The following is a 16,981-nucleotide window of genomic DNA, read 5'->3' as shown; positions in this document are numbered from 1 at the left end:
TACTACTACTAGTCCACAGTTAGATAAAAGATCACAGAAGAAGTCAAAATGTGGCATGGACATCACTAACACGCTTTGCTAAGCCTCGTATGTAACTTTTTGGTTCTTACCGAGTTTTGACGTCATCTTTAATCTATGACTAAACAGACGCACGACAACATGAAATCTGTTTTGTTAAAAATTGTGCACACTTATGACGTCAGCAAACAAATGCGTTGCAAAACAACATTTCTCTGCGATTGACTGCAAAGTTCCGTCCAATTTAGTTTTATCAACTAATTTGAAACTAAATTGGCCACCGTAAAGGGTTAAAGAGCTGACGTTTTGAGCGTTAGTCCCTCGTCAGAGCGAATGGATGAATTGTGGGTGGAGTGTGTGTTAATATACAGAAAGTGGAGCTATGCTATTGGTGAAAACATGGTGACGGGAAAAACACGAATAAATTAGTAGAATGAAAAGCGTTCGTTGATACCTGTGGGAGTTAGAGTGCCAGTTTGAAAGATAAACTTTTGTCTAAGAGTTTTGCGGCTTTCCGAGCTACCTAATGGCAGTCTGCATACCGCCGACTGCCATATGCTGCTTAGAATGATTAGGTAAATTAAAATGTCTAGCGATTGGTTTTGATGGTCCTTGTCATTCCTTTCTGCGTCGCAAAGGTGTTTTTGGAATCGGTCACCTACTCGTCTTCCTGTTTCGCCGATGATTTCTTTTTGCAATAAGTACAAGTGATGCTGAATAGATGACATTGGCGGAGGTGCACATGAAGTGATCAGTGATCTTAATGGATCATTTGGGTCCCGATATTTTCTCAGCGTTGAGAATGAAAGGACATGTCTTGCATTGTGCGCGAGCGCATTCAAAAGTTCCGGGTTGGTCATTAGTTTGAAATGAACTTCTGACCAAACAGTTGCCCACGTTTTTGCCACGATTGCATGAAATAAGTGGAGGTTGCGAAAAGATAGTACTAGTCTCTGGACCGTTTTGAAGTAATTTAAATATTTTAAGAATAATGGATTTAACTGCGTGGCTGTGAGGGTGAAATGTGAGAGTGAATGGAATGAGGTCGGAATTTTCTTTTTGTGACGTTTGTGGTGCTGACTGTCGATCAATAAGTTGGGCGCGGAGGTGACTCGCTTGAATGACAGAAACAGGGTAACCACGTTTTTCGAAAAACTGGCACATTGACTTTGATTCGTCGAAAATGTCAGTCGTCAGACTCATCAAAGTCAATGTGCCGTTTCAACTTGTTACCCCTACCGACGCAGCACCAAAGTTTCTTTAGAAACTTATCCCCTTCATTCACCCGTCCAATTTAGCCGTTCCAAACCGACTAAGTAGACTCTCAGGACCTCAAAATGAATGAATATATCCCAAACGTGATACGACTTGTAGCTTGCAAATGAATACGGACCGCGAATACAGTCGAACCACGTGGAATGGTGGAGTGAACGCTAAATACAGGTTGATCGCTTGATACAGGTTGACCAGGAAAAGTACAGCGTAATTTTCGTGTCAAATATGTCCAAACAGTCCAAAGAAGAAAGAAAATGTGCTATGTGTTGGGGACATTTCAACTCAAACGACTAACATAACCATGGAATAAATTTGACGTGAGAGAATATTCTTAGTTTCATGCAAGTGGTTGCGTTTTAAGTGACCTTTCAATACAGGTAGAATACAAAAAGACAATACAAACCGGCTATTGGGACTCGTTCAACGGTGACCACGACTGCTTGAAAAAGGCGACCGCCCCGTTCTTAAGGGGAAAAATTTGGGGACTTTGAAAACCCACTGCTTAGTACGGGGTGACCGCTGAATACTGCTTAGTACAGGTTCGACCGTATTTTTCAGTTTCAGTATGTCCAAAGCAGAATTGTTCAGCAAAATATCTTTTCACACAGGATCACAAAGTTATGCCTGCGGAACTGCTGCGCCTTTTCGGGGAAGGGAGATTCGAATAAAACTGGTAAGTTGGTTTTGACTCTTTTCTTTTGATCAGTTGATCTGGACGAAGGCCCTTCTCCCCCACCGAGGAAAAATGCATTCCTGGGAGTGATGAAATAATTTCTTTCAAAAGAAAATTTAGCAGTGGCACTTATTTTACCAAATTTAACAAGAAAGTGTCTTAAAATACAATCATTTAAAACCTCTTTGATATAAGAACTTTTATGTTTTAATAGTTGCTTCAAAAGCCGAGTAATATATCTTGTTGTTTGTTTAATTTGTCGTCAATTATAAGTTGTTTGTGGTCGTAGAAGATGTGCAGATATGCTCTCATTCACAACATTAGCCCAATTAAGAAACCAAACGATATAAGCTTTCGTTGTTTAGGAATGAACATGAGCCCCTTTTACGAAGCGATGGAAGAGACTTCTGGCGCCGAGAATCAAAGACTGAATCCGAGAAAACGGCGATAATCGAGTCTACTCAATTTTACCCACGGATCCATGAAAACCGATCAATAAGTTGCTACTGACTCTGAATTCCACTCTGGTTATTCAAAAAATTTCAGCCACTATCACCTACAAAACTATTTTCAGAACCGCACCGACTCAATGATCAACCTAAATGTTCGACTGTCATTCCAACGCTCAAATCATTAACTGCTTCGATCACTGCGAGTCGAAGGGGCGTTATATCTCGACCAGCCAATATGATATAATGGAGTCCGACCACTCAATCTACCTGTCTGCGTAGCTGACAAATCTACCATCGAAAAATAGATATTTATCCGAAAAGATTAAAAGCCAAGAGGAAATTTACCTGGAACTCAGCTTGCATCTTGTAAGATAAAAGTTGAGGAACATTTCACTTGTATGCCTATATTTAACAATTATGCAAAGGCGAGGTGAATATCGTCGAATAATCTCCGAGACGAAGTCGAGGAGATTATTCGACAATATTCATCGAACCTGAGGCGAATAATTGTTTTAGTATAATTTCAGAGCTGAACAACAGAGAAATTTCTAAAAAAAAATAACATTTTAGTAACATTTATTAAAATTTTATTTTAACATTTTATCAAAACAGCGTGGAAGGGTTTATATAGCGTCATATAAGGAACCGCTCGACCAATCAGCTGGAAACTCTTTGCTCAGCTGTGAAATTATACTAAATGTGATTATCGTCCAGCTCTTTGGACCCATTCAAAAATAAGCCGCTGATTCGCAAAATCTGCTAAAAAATCTGCTAAAATATCTGCAAAAGTATTTCACCAGCTCACACTACAAACATAATAACAAAAAAGCTTCCTTTGTTATCATCAAGTAAACGATATGATTCTGAAGTTGAATGCAGGAAGAAAGGCCTTCAAGGCCTCAATGAAATTCGAACCATGCCTCTTGGACACTAGTGGGGTGCTACATCTAACTAAATTACGTCATGAATCGTTATGTCACAAGTGTAAACCAAGTTTAACATGGCTGTATTAGTTGCGACTTTATGAATAGTCAGTTGAACAATTTCTGAATTAAGTGAAATGTTCCTTGTTTCATCAGTTTCCAGTGGTCATACTGTATTCCTCTGCAGCAGGAGTCACTGTCCCGTTGTCAAAAATCCTCATATTCCTATTGTCATATTTGTACATCGTCAGGTTCTGAAACAAAAAAAAACCTTTCAAAACATGCCTCGTAAAAATTTATTGATTCAATACCTAGCATATTACTGGTAAATAATCTTACCACCCTAACCTATTGTTATAAGAAAAAGGTGGTGTGCTGCAATATTTGATGGTACTATGTCTCCATTTTACTATGGAGGATTTAAAGAAACCAAGGCTAGCATAGTCTTGGGCCTCTGAAGATGTTTTGTTTACCAAAATCGTTCGCAATCCTCGTATATCAACTTACCCTCTACCGTGAAATTAGCAGTATAGCCACTCTCGTTTTGACAAATTATGACGATAGCTCGTGATGCAAATGTTGTCATTGACTATCTATCAGATCTTACAATCTACAAATATTTTTGCACGCACGCAATTGCTTTAAACTCGTCATATATGCCCCATTCCACAGGGAATGTCCGGCGACATTTCTTAGGTGATACTTCCCAAATTTGATGTAAAATGGATGAGAGAGGATTAGGATTGATTAGGAGAGATTAGGATGAGAGAGCTTAATGAAGGGACACATTTATTTGTTCATAAATTCATACCAAAGAATGCTGTAGTGTGAACGTTCTCCACAGTAAACGGTAAGCTGCTCGTGAACAAAACACTTTGTTCCGCGCGGTGCAAAAATATTTCTGGAGTAATAAACTCAGCCTCTATTTGATTCGAAAATATTCGCAGATATATGTCATTGGACAACACCTGTTCCTGGAGCTCACAGTTTTTCTGGAACCTCGCTCTCGGAAAACTTTTCACCTCTCGGAAGAGAGAATGTCCAAGAACGAATATCCGAACATTTTTTTTCGCTAAATAGAGGCTCTTGTTTAGAAAGCATCGCCATACTATTGGAGAAAGAGGAACCTGATCGGATACTATTTCAACAGGGAAGTGAACAGTACATCCTCAAAAGCTTTGATTTTGAATTACATTCATAGCACCGTGCTCAACTCGAAGTCTTTGAAACCTCACCTGTTTTCGAACCTTGGAGACTCCCCGGGTGAAGGCCAGCTTCTCGCAGCAATCTTTTTTGTTTCTGCTGATTCCAGTCGTACAGCAACGAATCTGACGAGGAATAATCCCCTTGGGAATAGTAAACACGAGCTGGGCCCAAATAAGCTCAGAAAACCCAAAAAACAAGCTCCACATCCACTGGTCCCACTCCATATCAATCACACGAAACGCGTTTGTGAAGAATTGTACAATGATGATCTAAAATCATTTTATAAAGCAAAGTTAACTTGTATAATTGTAATATTATAAGATGATTATGTGCGTTTGCACTGTCATTTGCTCACAAGGGTCATTAACAGAGATTCCTATTATAACTTGGTTTATAACATAACCAAAGTAAAGCGCGCGCTCTGATTGGTCAATTTAGCGTTCCCCATTTGCCCATGGGTGTACGCTGCTGACGTGAGCAAATGCAAAGACTATTTTTCCGCGCGCGCTTGTTTTTTCTGGTCGCGTAAGATTTGTTAAATAAACGGGAACTCTTTAGCTACAATGTATCAATGTTATGTTATAAAACAAATGGTAAACACCACAGCGCACACTATTGAGTTATGGATGCACTTGAGAGGTTTGCTAAGCACTCAAGAAGCTAGAGTCGCTCTCGGCTATCGCCTCGAGCGACTCTTACGCTTCTTTCGTGCTTAGCAACCTCCCGCGTGCATCCATAACTCAATAGTGTACGCTGTGGTGTTTACCATTTGTTAAATGACTTGTGTTTCAAGCAACTTTTGCGCTTTTCTTGTTTTCCACAGAACTCCCACGTGCATCCATACCTCGATATACTGACGGCTAAGAGCACGTGCAATTTTACTAAGACACTTTCGCAGTTGTTTGAATATTCTTTGCCCATAACTGGAATGGAATCCGTACGTCTGTTCAGTAATAGATCACAAATAAAAGAAGTGACGCACCAAGTGCAGTCACCGGTGTTGGGTTCAGTTCATATTATTTTGAGTGTTGGCATTTCCTTGGAGCATTGTTCAATAGACGAATTTTTTCAAAATCTTACAACTCAAGCAGAAAAAAGGTATTAATCAAAACAGAGATGCACGGCAATTTGTAATAACGTCTTTTCTTTGTAACAGAGATGGAAATTAGTCTTGGTCTGAGGAAACAGCTGGTTTCACAGTTGTTAGTTTAAGTATAATGATTGAGAAATCAACAGTTCGATAACAAAGAAAAGTAAGAGCCACATACTGATGATGATAATCCATGTATTGCATACCATGACAACAATACTTTGTTAAAATCAAACTGTACCTGAATTCCCATAGAGGCAATCCAGATTATGATAAAAACGAAGTTGATATCTCTGAGCTTGCCATACAACAATCCATAAAACACGTTCCTATCCTGGAGCCGCCTGCAGTTGATTTCATTAAAAAGCTGCATGAAAACAAAGGTCGTGAACACCATGGTCTTGTGCTGAGTTGGTCGGCACACGCTGGATTCCTCATATCCATCTCTCATGTCCAGGAAATCAGGAAAAACAAACATTAACAAGAACATAACAGCCAGTTGGTATATGGAATGACCAATCACGTTCCTGAGCAGAGCGCGGGATATAAGAGGCTTTCTTTGACCGTAAGGCTTGTGTTTGAAGATGTCATTCGATGGCTGATCACGTGTCAGAGCGAACGACGCCAATGAATCCATGATAAGGTTTATCCAAAGCAGCTGAGTGGCTGACAAAGGACTTCGCTGTGAGATAAAAAAAATATATATTGTGGTATAATTTTAAGATACCCACCTCAAACAAAACGACCTAAAAGGGCATTAAAACCATCAAGTCATCGATATTAATCTAAAGTCCTGAGAGGAAAGTCAGATTAGTGTCCTACAGACGTAATATCGCCTCACTAGTTGTTTTGAATCATACCGATTGAAAATTTTTGCATTGTTACAATTCTGATACTGACACCAAAGCAGTAACCAACTTTGACAGCTTCGTCAATCTTTTGACCAAGGACTCCATTGGTTCAGCTTTAGACACTGTTTCACTGAAAAACAATCAGTTTAGTTTGGCGGTTTAGTTTTTCGTGTCCCACAAAGCTTAGTGTGAAGGGGACTCAGTTGAATATTCCGATTTTTTTAATCCTTGTGTAAGTGGCACGATGTTTGAATCGGTATTAAGCGCCATATACACATACCAAATTCTCTTTATTAGATCAACTGCATTAATGGCCTTACCTTTGTGACACACGCTCCAACAATCACAACGATGATAGCAACCCACGCGACGGTGAACTGGAACTGGAGGAACTTGAGGATGGTCTCGTACAAGTTACGTCCCCATTTGACTGCCTCGACAATGCTGGTGAAGTCGTCATTCTCTAACACAATATCAGCGGATTCCTTCGCAACGTCTGTTCCAGACACGCCCTGTGGAAACAAATCATTTCAAAAGGTTTTTCATTGACGAATGGTGGTTAACTCGGAAAGCAAATAGATCACTCGCCTACGGCTCGTGATTTGTTAGCTTTCTTCGTGTTCTCCCAACATTCCACGTGGCTTTATCGCGTTACTGACCAGTTTCATAAATGGCTGCCGGATTGATATTCTTTTGTTTAAATTGAAATAAGCCTTTCTGGCCTCGTTCTCCAGTTCAAAATTCAAAAGAATGCAATATCTCAAGCGAGGGTAGTGAGGCTAACTTGAATTTAAGCAAAAGAATATCAATCAGGCAGCCATTTATGAAAGTGGTGTATAGAGCCCAGAAAAAAAATGTGTTCTATTCCTTAATTAGATGCATAGCTTGAAGTGTGCGTTTGTCCGTAGCCGAAAGAGACCAGGAGCAGTTGTTTCAAAACAACCCTCCCAACTTGACGGATTTATTCAAAAACAATTTTAAACGTATTCGTTCCATATACTCACGGACGTAATGCAAAGAATAGAATTTAAAAAATTCCGCGCGTTCATTCAAGGAATCTAGGTCCCAAGTTGTTAAAGTAAATTGCCATAGTTACCATGGTAAGTCCCACGTCAGCTCTCCTCAATACTTTGTCATCATTCACGCCAGAAGCGGTGACAGCCACTATCTCACCACGGGGAGAAGATCGGCTCCTTTGAATGTGTTCGATGAATTTTAGTCTGTCTGCCGCTCCAGCAGAGGCCAGGATACGAAGTTCGTTTGGCCACCATTTGTCAAACTTTTCTTTAGTGATCTGTGCATGAAACAATTTGAAAGATACTGAACAACTAAGAATGGTCAGAAACAGTTTGTAACGGTTGAACGAGATCAGATTGAATTATGTTCATAATGAATTAATCTGTTTGTGTATCAAAAATATTAATGCAGTAAATGGTTTGAACCCGGGGGTAACATGTGATGACTTCCGCACAGGTTGTCGAAACGTCAGTCACTGCCACCGACAACAGTCCTTCTCAGGACTACACTCACCCGGACGATCAGACTACACCTTCACAAAAATATTAAATTGGTAAATGGCTTCATTGGCCACAGTCGTCTTTTGTTCTTTTGGATGAAAATTATCTGCCTTTACATGTTTGTGTAATGCGTTTTGAGGAAAAACGATCTTCCTGGGTACTCTGGGTAATATTTAGCTGATGAGGTATCATTTGGTCGACCAACCAAGTTCCTCGACGACTTTTGGTAAACCGCTCATCTCTATGAAGTAGTTTATGTAATATATGCCTACTCACGCTGCTGAAAACTTTGCTATCACATCCAAAATAGGAAAATTCTTTGAGAGGCCAATCACTTGTTGGTGACAGGATTCCGCTCTTTGAGCCGAATCTTCCTGCAGCACTCAAGTTGTCCCCAGTAACCATACACACTTTAATACCTGATTGGTGGAGATCCCATATGGCATCCGGAACCTACATCAGAGTGACGAAATCATTTAGGAATAACATATCATTATATAGCAAAATAGTCCTAAGGTAAATCCGAACGTTTTGATTGGTTCTTGACTTGCTCCGTATTTTTCCATACAGATTGTTTCCACGGAAATAGTCTTAAAGTCGTATATTTTTTGGTTGCGGAAGCCAACCAATGTAAAATATACAGGTTTGACTTCAGTGCCTCACAATAAACCGCTTACCAACCTCGCTCGTTCGAGACGTACCAAGGGAGTTCAAGAAACAACGACGGCGACGCCATGGACAACGTCGGTTAAAAATGAACTTTTATTTTACCCACGAATCTCGCGATACTCTTGAGTCATTCAGTTTGTTTCTCACAGTCACAGTCTCGAAACTGAATATGAAACACAGTGTTAAATTAGAATTAGAAATTTAAAATATTAGACGTCGTCATTCACGTCATAGTTAGAAGAGGGGACTACTAACTATGTTCACGTTCTCCAGACAACGCAAAGTTTGGTCATTTCACGTTGTTGCTTTGCAGAGGACGCAAAGATTGTTCTGCTTATTATTTAGTGATGTTCTCTTTGCTGTTGCCGTCTTGGCTTTCTTAAACTCCCTAATGTCACGACCTCGGGCCAATGTATTCCCTACTACGGCTTTCACGTTGGGTTTGTAAGACGTTAAGCAACACTAGACCTCTATGACAGCCTAGATACAAAGACATACAAAAAGCTTCGAAGGGGTCTCATAGAGTTTACTAAGTTTCCATTGCACTTTTACAAGTACGATTTTTGTCTATAACAAGATTATTTTTTACACGTACCTCGAGAAGAACTTTATTTGATTTAAATATTGGTGATTTTTCTTTCTCTCTTAAATTTTTCCTTGCCTCTGACCACGATTCCGTCTCATTTTACCAATTAATCGTTTGCTACACTTTGCTGTGTTATAAAAACATGATAATTCAAGAGATATCAATGGAGTAGAACTATCTTACGGTAGTTTTGTTTTAGTTACCCGTGTTCGGACAATTTCATCAATACCAACATAACCCAGGAACGTAAGCTCTGACATAGACTCCTCGTCGTCCCAGTCGTAGTCATCTACAAGAAGGAAGAGGTGACATTTTAAAAAACATATGAAATATTTTCTACCATTTATATAAAGAGGAAAAAAGGGGGCACACCTGTTCGACTATTTCCTCGTGTTCACTTAAAATACTCTGGGTTTCGACGCGCAAGACTCTTTTGGACTCTTCCTACAGAACATCGGAGCGATATTCATGATAAAACTATCTTAGATGGTTGAATTTAGAATCGCCACCCGTGTTTTGCCTTTTTACAGAGGAAGTCATCCAAACAACTGTCTCGATGGACCACAAGCAAGTAACTTACCCGGAAAGTATCTAAACGCCAAACAAATAACTTCAAACTGCTTGCTTGTCTGCAGATTCTTGATTTCCTTTCCAATATTTTCTTTGTCCTTATCGTCGAATGAAACGTTCTCAAGTGTCGGAAGGGCCATTTGGGTGCAGCGGGACAGCACATACCCAGGAGCCCCCTTGCAGTACAACTTGTATCTTCCACTGCCACCATCCTTCAAGTGAATAACAACAGAAGTGTGCTGGTGACTTGGAGGTGCCTCTCTAGGACTAGCACGTCTGTGCACTAGTATATCCTCAGGATATTCATCTCTCCAGACCTGGTAGGTCTCACCCATTTCAAGGACAAGCTGTAGAAGAGCACAATCACTGCTGTCACCAATGTGTTTAGGAAGGTGGTCATCGTCTTCATCCTGGGAACGGAAATTAAAACTGCTGAGCTTTTACGTCAGTTGTTATGTTGGATCTTGTTCAGAAAGGTCTCTGTGGGGTTTGTGTGAAGGGAGTACACGGTGGGAAAAGGGGGGTTTGAACATCCTGAAGGACAAGGGAGATTAAAGGAAAAGTAGGACTGGAAAAGGATTGTCTGCTATAAACGCTTGCATTGCGGGAATCAAATTGTAACTTGTGAAAAATATCGTGCAAAAAATGTGAAATGTTTGAAAAAAAAAAAAGGTGTAAATGTGTTCACCACTCAAAAAGTACCTAACACCTACTCTCATAGGCGTGGTTGTAGTTCTGTATGCATCGGGGAAAATTAAAAAAAAGTCCGAGCTATCCTTTATCTATTAGCCACATTACCTCAATGTTTGATGAGTATTTCGTGTTAACGGCGATTCCTCGACAGATGTCCTCGAGAAAATCTGGGTGTTTCAAGTTGTCATCTTTATATCTCTTCAAGTGTTGAAACCTTCGAAAAGTCTTCCCACCCAATTTTCCTTCCATTGCTCTTTTTCTACTTTCAACAGTCGCCTAAAGATTATTTTAAAAGTGAAATCAAAGGCGGAACGAGTGTCAAGCATTATAAAGATTCTTATGAAAGTTTTCCATAAATTTATTTGAATTCATTCACATTCTATTTTGCGTTACCCGAACCCCTGCCATTCAATAAATGTTTAGAGGCAACAAAAGATATTTACCGAGGAATTATAATTTTGAAAAGAAGCACGAGGAGCGTCAAAGCGTAAAAAGTCAGACTTAACTTTAAAGGGACGTGCCTTTTATTGTCCTCTCCAAATCGAATTGACGCAAAAGTTTAGGTCTGGACAAGAAGGAGGGGGGGGGGGAGGGAGGGGGTTGGGTTGGTCTACCTGAGGAAGTATTTATCAGGCTTTTTAGTCGATTTAGATAAGTAAGAACCAAACGAGGAACACAGATAGAGGGTTCACAAACAGGCTGTTGTTCACGGTCGTACTTAATAACTGTCGACATGTTGATTTCGGAGGCTATTTGAAGAATAAGTAACTGTTTGGCCCCCGGAATGAAACATCTCGTGCTAACCTTGACACCTGCCAGGAATGTTTATGTTCCAGCTTTGAACTTAAATTCTAAATTCTAAAAAAAAAAAAATTCTAAATTCTAAATGTAATTCATTCGCCACGGGAATGGCAGGAGAAAGGAACAGAACTTTCGTCCCAATTGACACCTAACCCCTTTTGTACCCACCCATCCCACCCCAGGGGAGAACATCCATCCCACAGTAATCTCGTGTGTGGGAAATTAACGTCTCCTACCCCAACCCTGCAGGAGACGGGACCTCCATTTATTCGTCCCTATCCGAGAAGACTAGAATATCTAACCATTTCTTGATGTTATAGAAAGGTAGCAAATTCTTCTCATTTGTTTTAAGACCTTGAGTGTTGGTCCGGCCGGGGCTTGAACCCTCGACCTCCCGCACAACAGTCCAGCACACTATCTATTGGGCTAACTGGGCGGCGGTTAAATATTTAAACGAGCAAATTTCCTCAAGTTCTGGGAATATTCTTTTCACAGATCATAATAAACACACTTGATCCTCATGGCTGTACTCATTTAACAGAAATTTGCAAAGCATGGGGATAACTCGGAGAGACCAGTTCTTAAAAATCTCCTACCCAGCGTAACTTAGGTTAGTTATATCAAACAGTTCTAGGTACTTACATACTCATCCACCGTGTCGATACCCACAATTCCAATCAACGTCATCTCTGATATCACTTCCTCTTCGTTATCCCACTGTGGATCGCCCACTTCACCCAACAAGAATAATTATAAAAAATTATTGGCGTCTGTCATGTAACAACCGCAGAACACTGGGGGGCAAATCAGTGTGGATATGATAGAAATTCTTAGTCAGCTGAGAGTGAGTCCAAATCCTCAAAGTGCGTTTCACTCTTTCATAAATCAATGTACGTAAACCACAGGTAAAGATCTTCTTTTTTCGTCGTTAAAATCATGCGAATTTAATATACATTCCCTTTTTACGCAGAAATGTTTTCAGGGAAACCAATGACACCGCATAAAAAAATTGACTTGGCACAACTCACCTGAGGGGTACAGGGATCTTTGAGTAAGACACATGACTTTTAAATGACTCCCCTCTTGCATGTGTCTAATAACTTGGCCGATATGGTCTTTATCTTCGGGAGTAAACATAGCAACCCTTCCTCCTTCCCTAAAAATCCCTGTGCACCTTGGGAGAATGGCTTCGGGTGCTCCTTTGGCGTAAATCTTGTACTCATTTCCATCCCCAATGACTGTGCTCATAAACTTACGTTCCGGAGAGAAGCCAAACACCTTGACAAATGTTTCCTCTGGATGTTCTTTCCTTATGAAAGGGTAGTACACGCCCAAATCAAGCACAAACTGGAGAAGAGCACACTCTGTCCTGTCACCGGTTTGCTTTGGGAGACATTCAGGGCCTGACGACTAAACACATCAGATGAGTCAATGATGTGACAAATTGGGGCCAGTCATTGAAAGAACAAGTTGACCAAATTAACTTTATCTGAACGCTGAGGATGAGGGAAGGCTCTTCCTTTTTTTTTTAAAAGGAGCAAAGGCAAAGTTTGACTCTGAGTTGTTTCTTTTTCATGCTATTGTTTGTACGGAGTCTTGTTTTACGTTGTATACAGATTTAGCTGTTGGACCGGAAAGTTTTACAACAAATAACCCTAAGGAGCCATGCATTACGAGCAAAAACAATTTCATGAAAATCAGTACAGCTCAACCATGTTTATTCCATGAGCATTTAAAAATAGAGATGTAATCTTCTGTTGGTTTGTTTTCTTAATTCTTTTTTATCATTGATAAAACCAGTGAGTCATGGTTCACTGCGGCCTTTTTGTTTTTAATCATCGTCTTTACGTCACGGCTTAGACCACATTTGAATAATAGTTGTTGGCGGATAAAATAATGTAGAATAATACGAATATTTCCCCGTTAATAGAAACCAAACGGTTTGTGGGAATTGAGAGCTTTTTAACTTCGGAGTTATTTTGCAGTTCTGGATTGTATATTTTCGAAAATCTTCTTTCCAGCACCGGGTCAGCACTCCACTCAGCTATACTGTTGGATTCCACTGAGATTAGTAGTCGAACAAAACCAACGGGGAACATTTTTGACAGACTCCAGTTTAATGAGGTTCGATAAATCACACCTTCGTTCGATCAGTTAAGGTGTGATGCTTCCCATATTTTAACCATTGCCAGGATAACTCTATTTATATTATCCTAACTCGGCTTAAGGAACGATGAAGAGCAATTTTTAAGGATTAACATCTTGTGAATGAAATCACCTCTAGACAGGTCCTTGTCCTATTTTACGTGTTAACGACAATAAATGGAAATAGCAAGGGTTTCCACGTTTAATGATTTATAGTAAGCTTACCGTGATATTAGAGGAGTAACTGGTGTTGATTGATATTGCATCACATAGGTCTTTAACTACATTCGAGGGCAACCTGTTGCTGTAAAAACGCGGATCTCCAGTGAATTTCTGGTCAGCCATACAACACTCCACCACTTGTTCCGAGACAGTCAGTTCACTCAGCTCAGTCAACACACCTGTTTTTCCACAACATAACGTCGTTAGGTTCCCCATCTTTTCCACCACATCAACATTCCGGACTAATATTTGCCTGGAATGCAACTTCTCTATACAGTAAGAGAGTGTTATTGTGACAGCTAATGATAGTGCTTCTGGTTCAGCGATGATGATGATGACTATTCCTATTATTATAGCCTGTACGAACTCAATCCAGTGACTTACATCGTAACTCTTACCGTCCACTGAGTATGTTTTAAGGCTGAATCTAAAGATAATAATAAGCGTCACCAGTGCGCCGGCAATGATGCCAATAAGGCCTAAGATAGCCGAGGCCTTGTTAAGCTTTCCCTGCAAGGTTCCACGTTCGTCATCTGGGTTAAACCCTTGACCAGAATCCTTTGGCTTGCCCTCCTGCTTTTTGTAAGCTTGAGTGTCCTTACCGACAGCAATGACTAAAAATCTGCCACTTCCCTCTCTCACGTAACTTCCAGCGAACACCAAAGGGTCTGCATCGCCTTTGAAGGCCTCCATCACTCCATCGTCAACATTACTGTCATTTGTGACTAATTCATTCGACTGAACGAGAACACCATCCGCTGGAACAATTGCACCGACTTCTAGAACGCATAGATCACCAACTTTGAGATTCTTGCAACAGATTTTCATTTCTTTTCCACTTCTTATGACAGTGCATGTTCGACTGTTCTCCATTCTAATTTGCATTCTATAAAATTCACGGTCTCGAAAGAAGTCACTCAGAGCTGAACACAGAATGATTACAACCACAGTGCCGAGAATTCCGCAGCCTTCCATCCAAGCTGTACTGGTTTGTTCTATTCCATCGCAGACTTCAGGGTGATACCAGCCAAGAATCAGAGCAGCAATGGCTCCCAGTACTAAAATTATTAACACAGAGTCTGTGAGCGAGTAAAGAAGCGATCGCAAAAAGCTCTGAGGCGGCTTAACCGGCACATGATTGCTGCCGAAAACTTCTCTTCTTGCGAGCCCATCTTTAATACCAATCAGACCCTTTCTGGTGGAAGTGTGAAGCTTCTGCACGATTGCTTTAACGCCGCCAATTTCTCGTTCAAGACGGTCCACTGCTGTGCGCCCTCGAGTTTCCATCAGGCTGATGAAATTGTGTTTTAGTTTTTGATGGTTTGGGAAATCCGGAGCGCAGTGTGGACTGTCAAATGCCATATTTCTGCTGCCTGAGTGTTGAGCAGGTCGAAGTTATCACATTTGTGTTTACGGCGATATCACGAACTCGCCGCGAGGAAATTGAATAAGATTATCGAGTAATCCGAGAATCACAAAACGTTAAATTTTGCTGATGTTCGCAGTTTCATTTTTCATAAAAAATCCACGACGTTTTTTTTTTTTTTCATGAAACAGTATTGGGCAGGAGACTTGGAAATTGAGGCAGATTCCAACTTTCTCTTTGCCTTTGCTGTTTTTATGACGAGGAACGCAGTAAATCTCTCGTGATTGATTCAGCAAATCATTTGAATAATAAGTGAAAAACAAAGGGAATTGTCGCCATAGCAGCGCAACAATTACGTTTTTATCTCATAAAGGAAACAATAGCTACGTTAAAAACAACTCGATAAAGCTTAAATTCACGTTCAAGCCTCAGTAAGTTATCCATGACAGGGTGAATGCTGCAACTGAATTCCTTTTGCCTCTCCACAACATGACGCAGTTATGTAATCGTGTCCAGATTGTGCTTTGCACATTAAGGGTTATTAAACATTGAAAGACCTTGGTTGATATCCTTCAGTGCATGCCTGTGCCGGCAGCCGAATATAGTCTAATAGGGGGCTCAGTACATTGTTCTCTGCATAATACAGGTGTGCTTTTCGAAGGAGCCAGAAAAACAAAACAAAGCAAAACAAAAAACAAATGTTTGCTGTTTCAGCGCTTTGAAGGGATCGTGAAGCCATGGACGACTTCCAAAGCTGTAATTACTGAATAATGATGTTAGGAAATCAGAAAATGAGGAAGATTTAGAGAACCGCGTGTCACTCTCCGGCGAAAACTTATCACTTTATGTCTGATCGGCAATGACCTGTGACGGTTTTTACTAGAAACTCATGTGGCCTCTGGGCAATAACAAACTTGTTAGGCACATCATCTAGAAAAATTCACTTACGACAGTTGTTTCCAGTAAACAAAACTGCCATTATTTTCGGTGAAAAGGAAATAGTACGAAAAAGGTCTAGGTTAGAAAATAGAAAGTCAAAGATTGCATGGGGCTACTGGTAAAGTACAATTTTATAGCATTAAAAGAAGCAGAGGTTGTACGATAAGGCTAGGAGGTTGAGTTGTTCTGAATATATGTGTTACATGCTAATATATTGTCTTATTAATAAAGGTTGATAGTTGCTAAAGAAACTGTTAGGGGCTGCGTCGGTAGGGGTAACGAAATAATTTGGATATATCAACAAAGTTGAAATGGTAAATTGGCCACCGTCTTATTACACGACTCAGGCAGTCAGAGGGCCAATAACTAAAATCAATCAAAATTCTCTATTGCCGGTCAATATTCTCTCAGTATTGGACCGGGCACTGTCCCGAATGATACCGCACTTGTGTCCCTTTGAACTTCAGTCGTATAATAAATCTCTTATTAACCAAGCTTACTCGGAACCGTACTGGAAGAATATCGGCTCTCGGTCTTTTTTGTACGGACCTCGCTGCGCTCGGTCCGTACTGTCAAGACCTCGGGTCGATATTCTCCCAGTACGGCCCTTGCGCTTGGTTAATAAGATAAATTAATTGACTTTCAGCCAATAATTAAAAGGTATCAAATAATAGTGTTAACAATAATAATAACAATATGACAATAACATCAATATAATAATGATTTAAAGGGACTAGCTCGAAAGACTCCTGGTTTGCCAAATCTCTGGACCCCAACAATAATAACCTATGCTTCTTTTAATTCGCTTGTTAATTATGAGTAATTTCCCTACTTTATTACAGTTCCATCTTTCGAGACTCTTGTTTCATACAAAAAGGTGTTCCACGTTTTAAGATATTCCATCATTCTGCGTCTTAACATATTCAACAATTCCACGGATTCACCTTTGGTCCGTTCCATCTTTCTGTTGAATAACTCAGGGTAT

At 40.2% G+C, this 16,981-nt stretch overlaps 2 protein-coding genes across 2 annotated transcripts in view; one reads left to right on the top strand and one right to left on the bottom strand.

Annotated features, from left to right (window-relative positions):
* The window catches only part of LOC148723568 (uncharacterized), a 401,859-nt gene that overhangs the window by 327,403 nt on the left and 57,475 nt on the right, over window positions 1–16,981 (top strand). The window lies entirely within an intron of this gene.
* LOC111326058 (plasma membrane calcium-transporting ATPase 2) lies at window positions 2,151–15,346 on the bottom strand. Its single transcript, XM_022929987.2, has 12 exons — window positions 13,695–15,346; window positions 12,353–12,734; window positions 11,967–12,055; window positions 10,629–10,799; window positions 9,841–10,240; window positions 9,464–9,549; window positions 8,282–8,458; window positions 7,585–7,782; window positions 6,809–7,000; window positions 5,879–6,319; window positions 4,577–4,816; window positions 2,151–3,595 (listed from the first exon to the last, which is right to left on the bottom strand). The coding sequence occupies exons 1-12, from the start codon at window positions 15,051–15,053 to the stop codon at window positions 3,494–3,496; spliced, it is 3,837 nt and encodes a 1,278-aa protein (XP_022785722.2). The 5' UTR covers window positions 15,054–15,346; the 3' UTR covers window positions 2,151–3,493.

Source organism: Stylophora pistillata, chromosome 9 (assembly GCF_964205215.1).
Source record: "Stylophora pistillata chromosome 9, jaStyPist1.2, whole genome shotgun sequence".
NCBI classification, from domain to species: domain Eukaryota; kingdom Metazoa; phylum Cnidaria; class Anthozoa; order Scleractinia; family Pocilloporidae; genus Stylophora; species Stylophora pistillata.
This window is presented reverse-complemented; position numbering and strand designations above follow the sequence as displayed.

Excerpts from the sequence above, each read along its gene's own strand:
- LOC111326058 (XM_022929987.2), bottom strand. The coding sequence starts at position 15,053 with ATGGCATTTGACAGTCCACACTGCGCTCCGGATTTCCCAAACCATCAA. Across the intron at positions 12,056-12,352 it reads AAGATCCCTGTACCCCTCAG|TGGGCGATCCACAGTGGGAT; the intron begins GTGAGTTGTGCC and ends TGTTGGGTGAAG. Across the intron at positions 8,459-9,463 it reads ATGAAATTGTCCGAACACGG|GTTCCGGATGCCATATGGGA; the intron begins GTAACTAAAACA and ends ACTCTGATGTAG.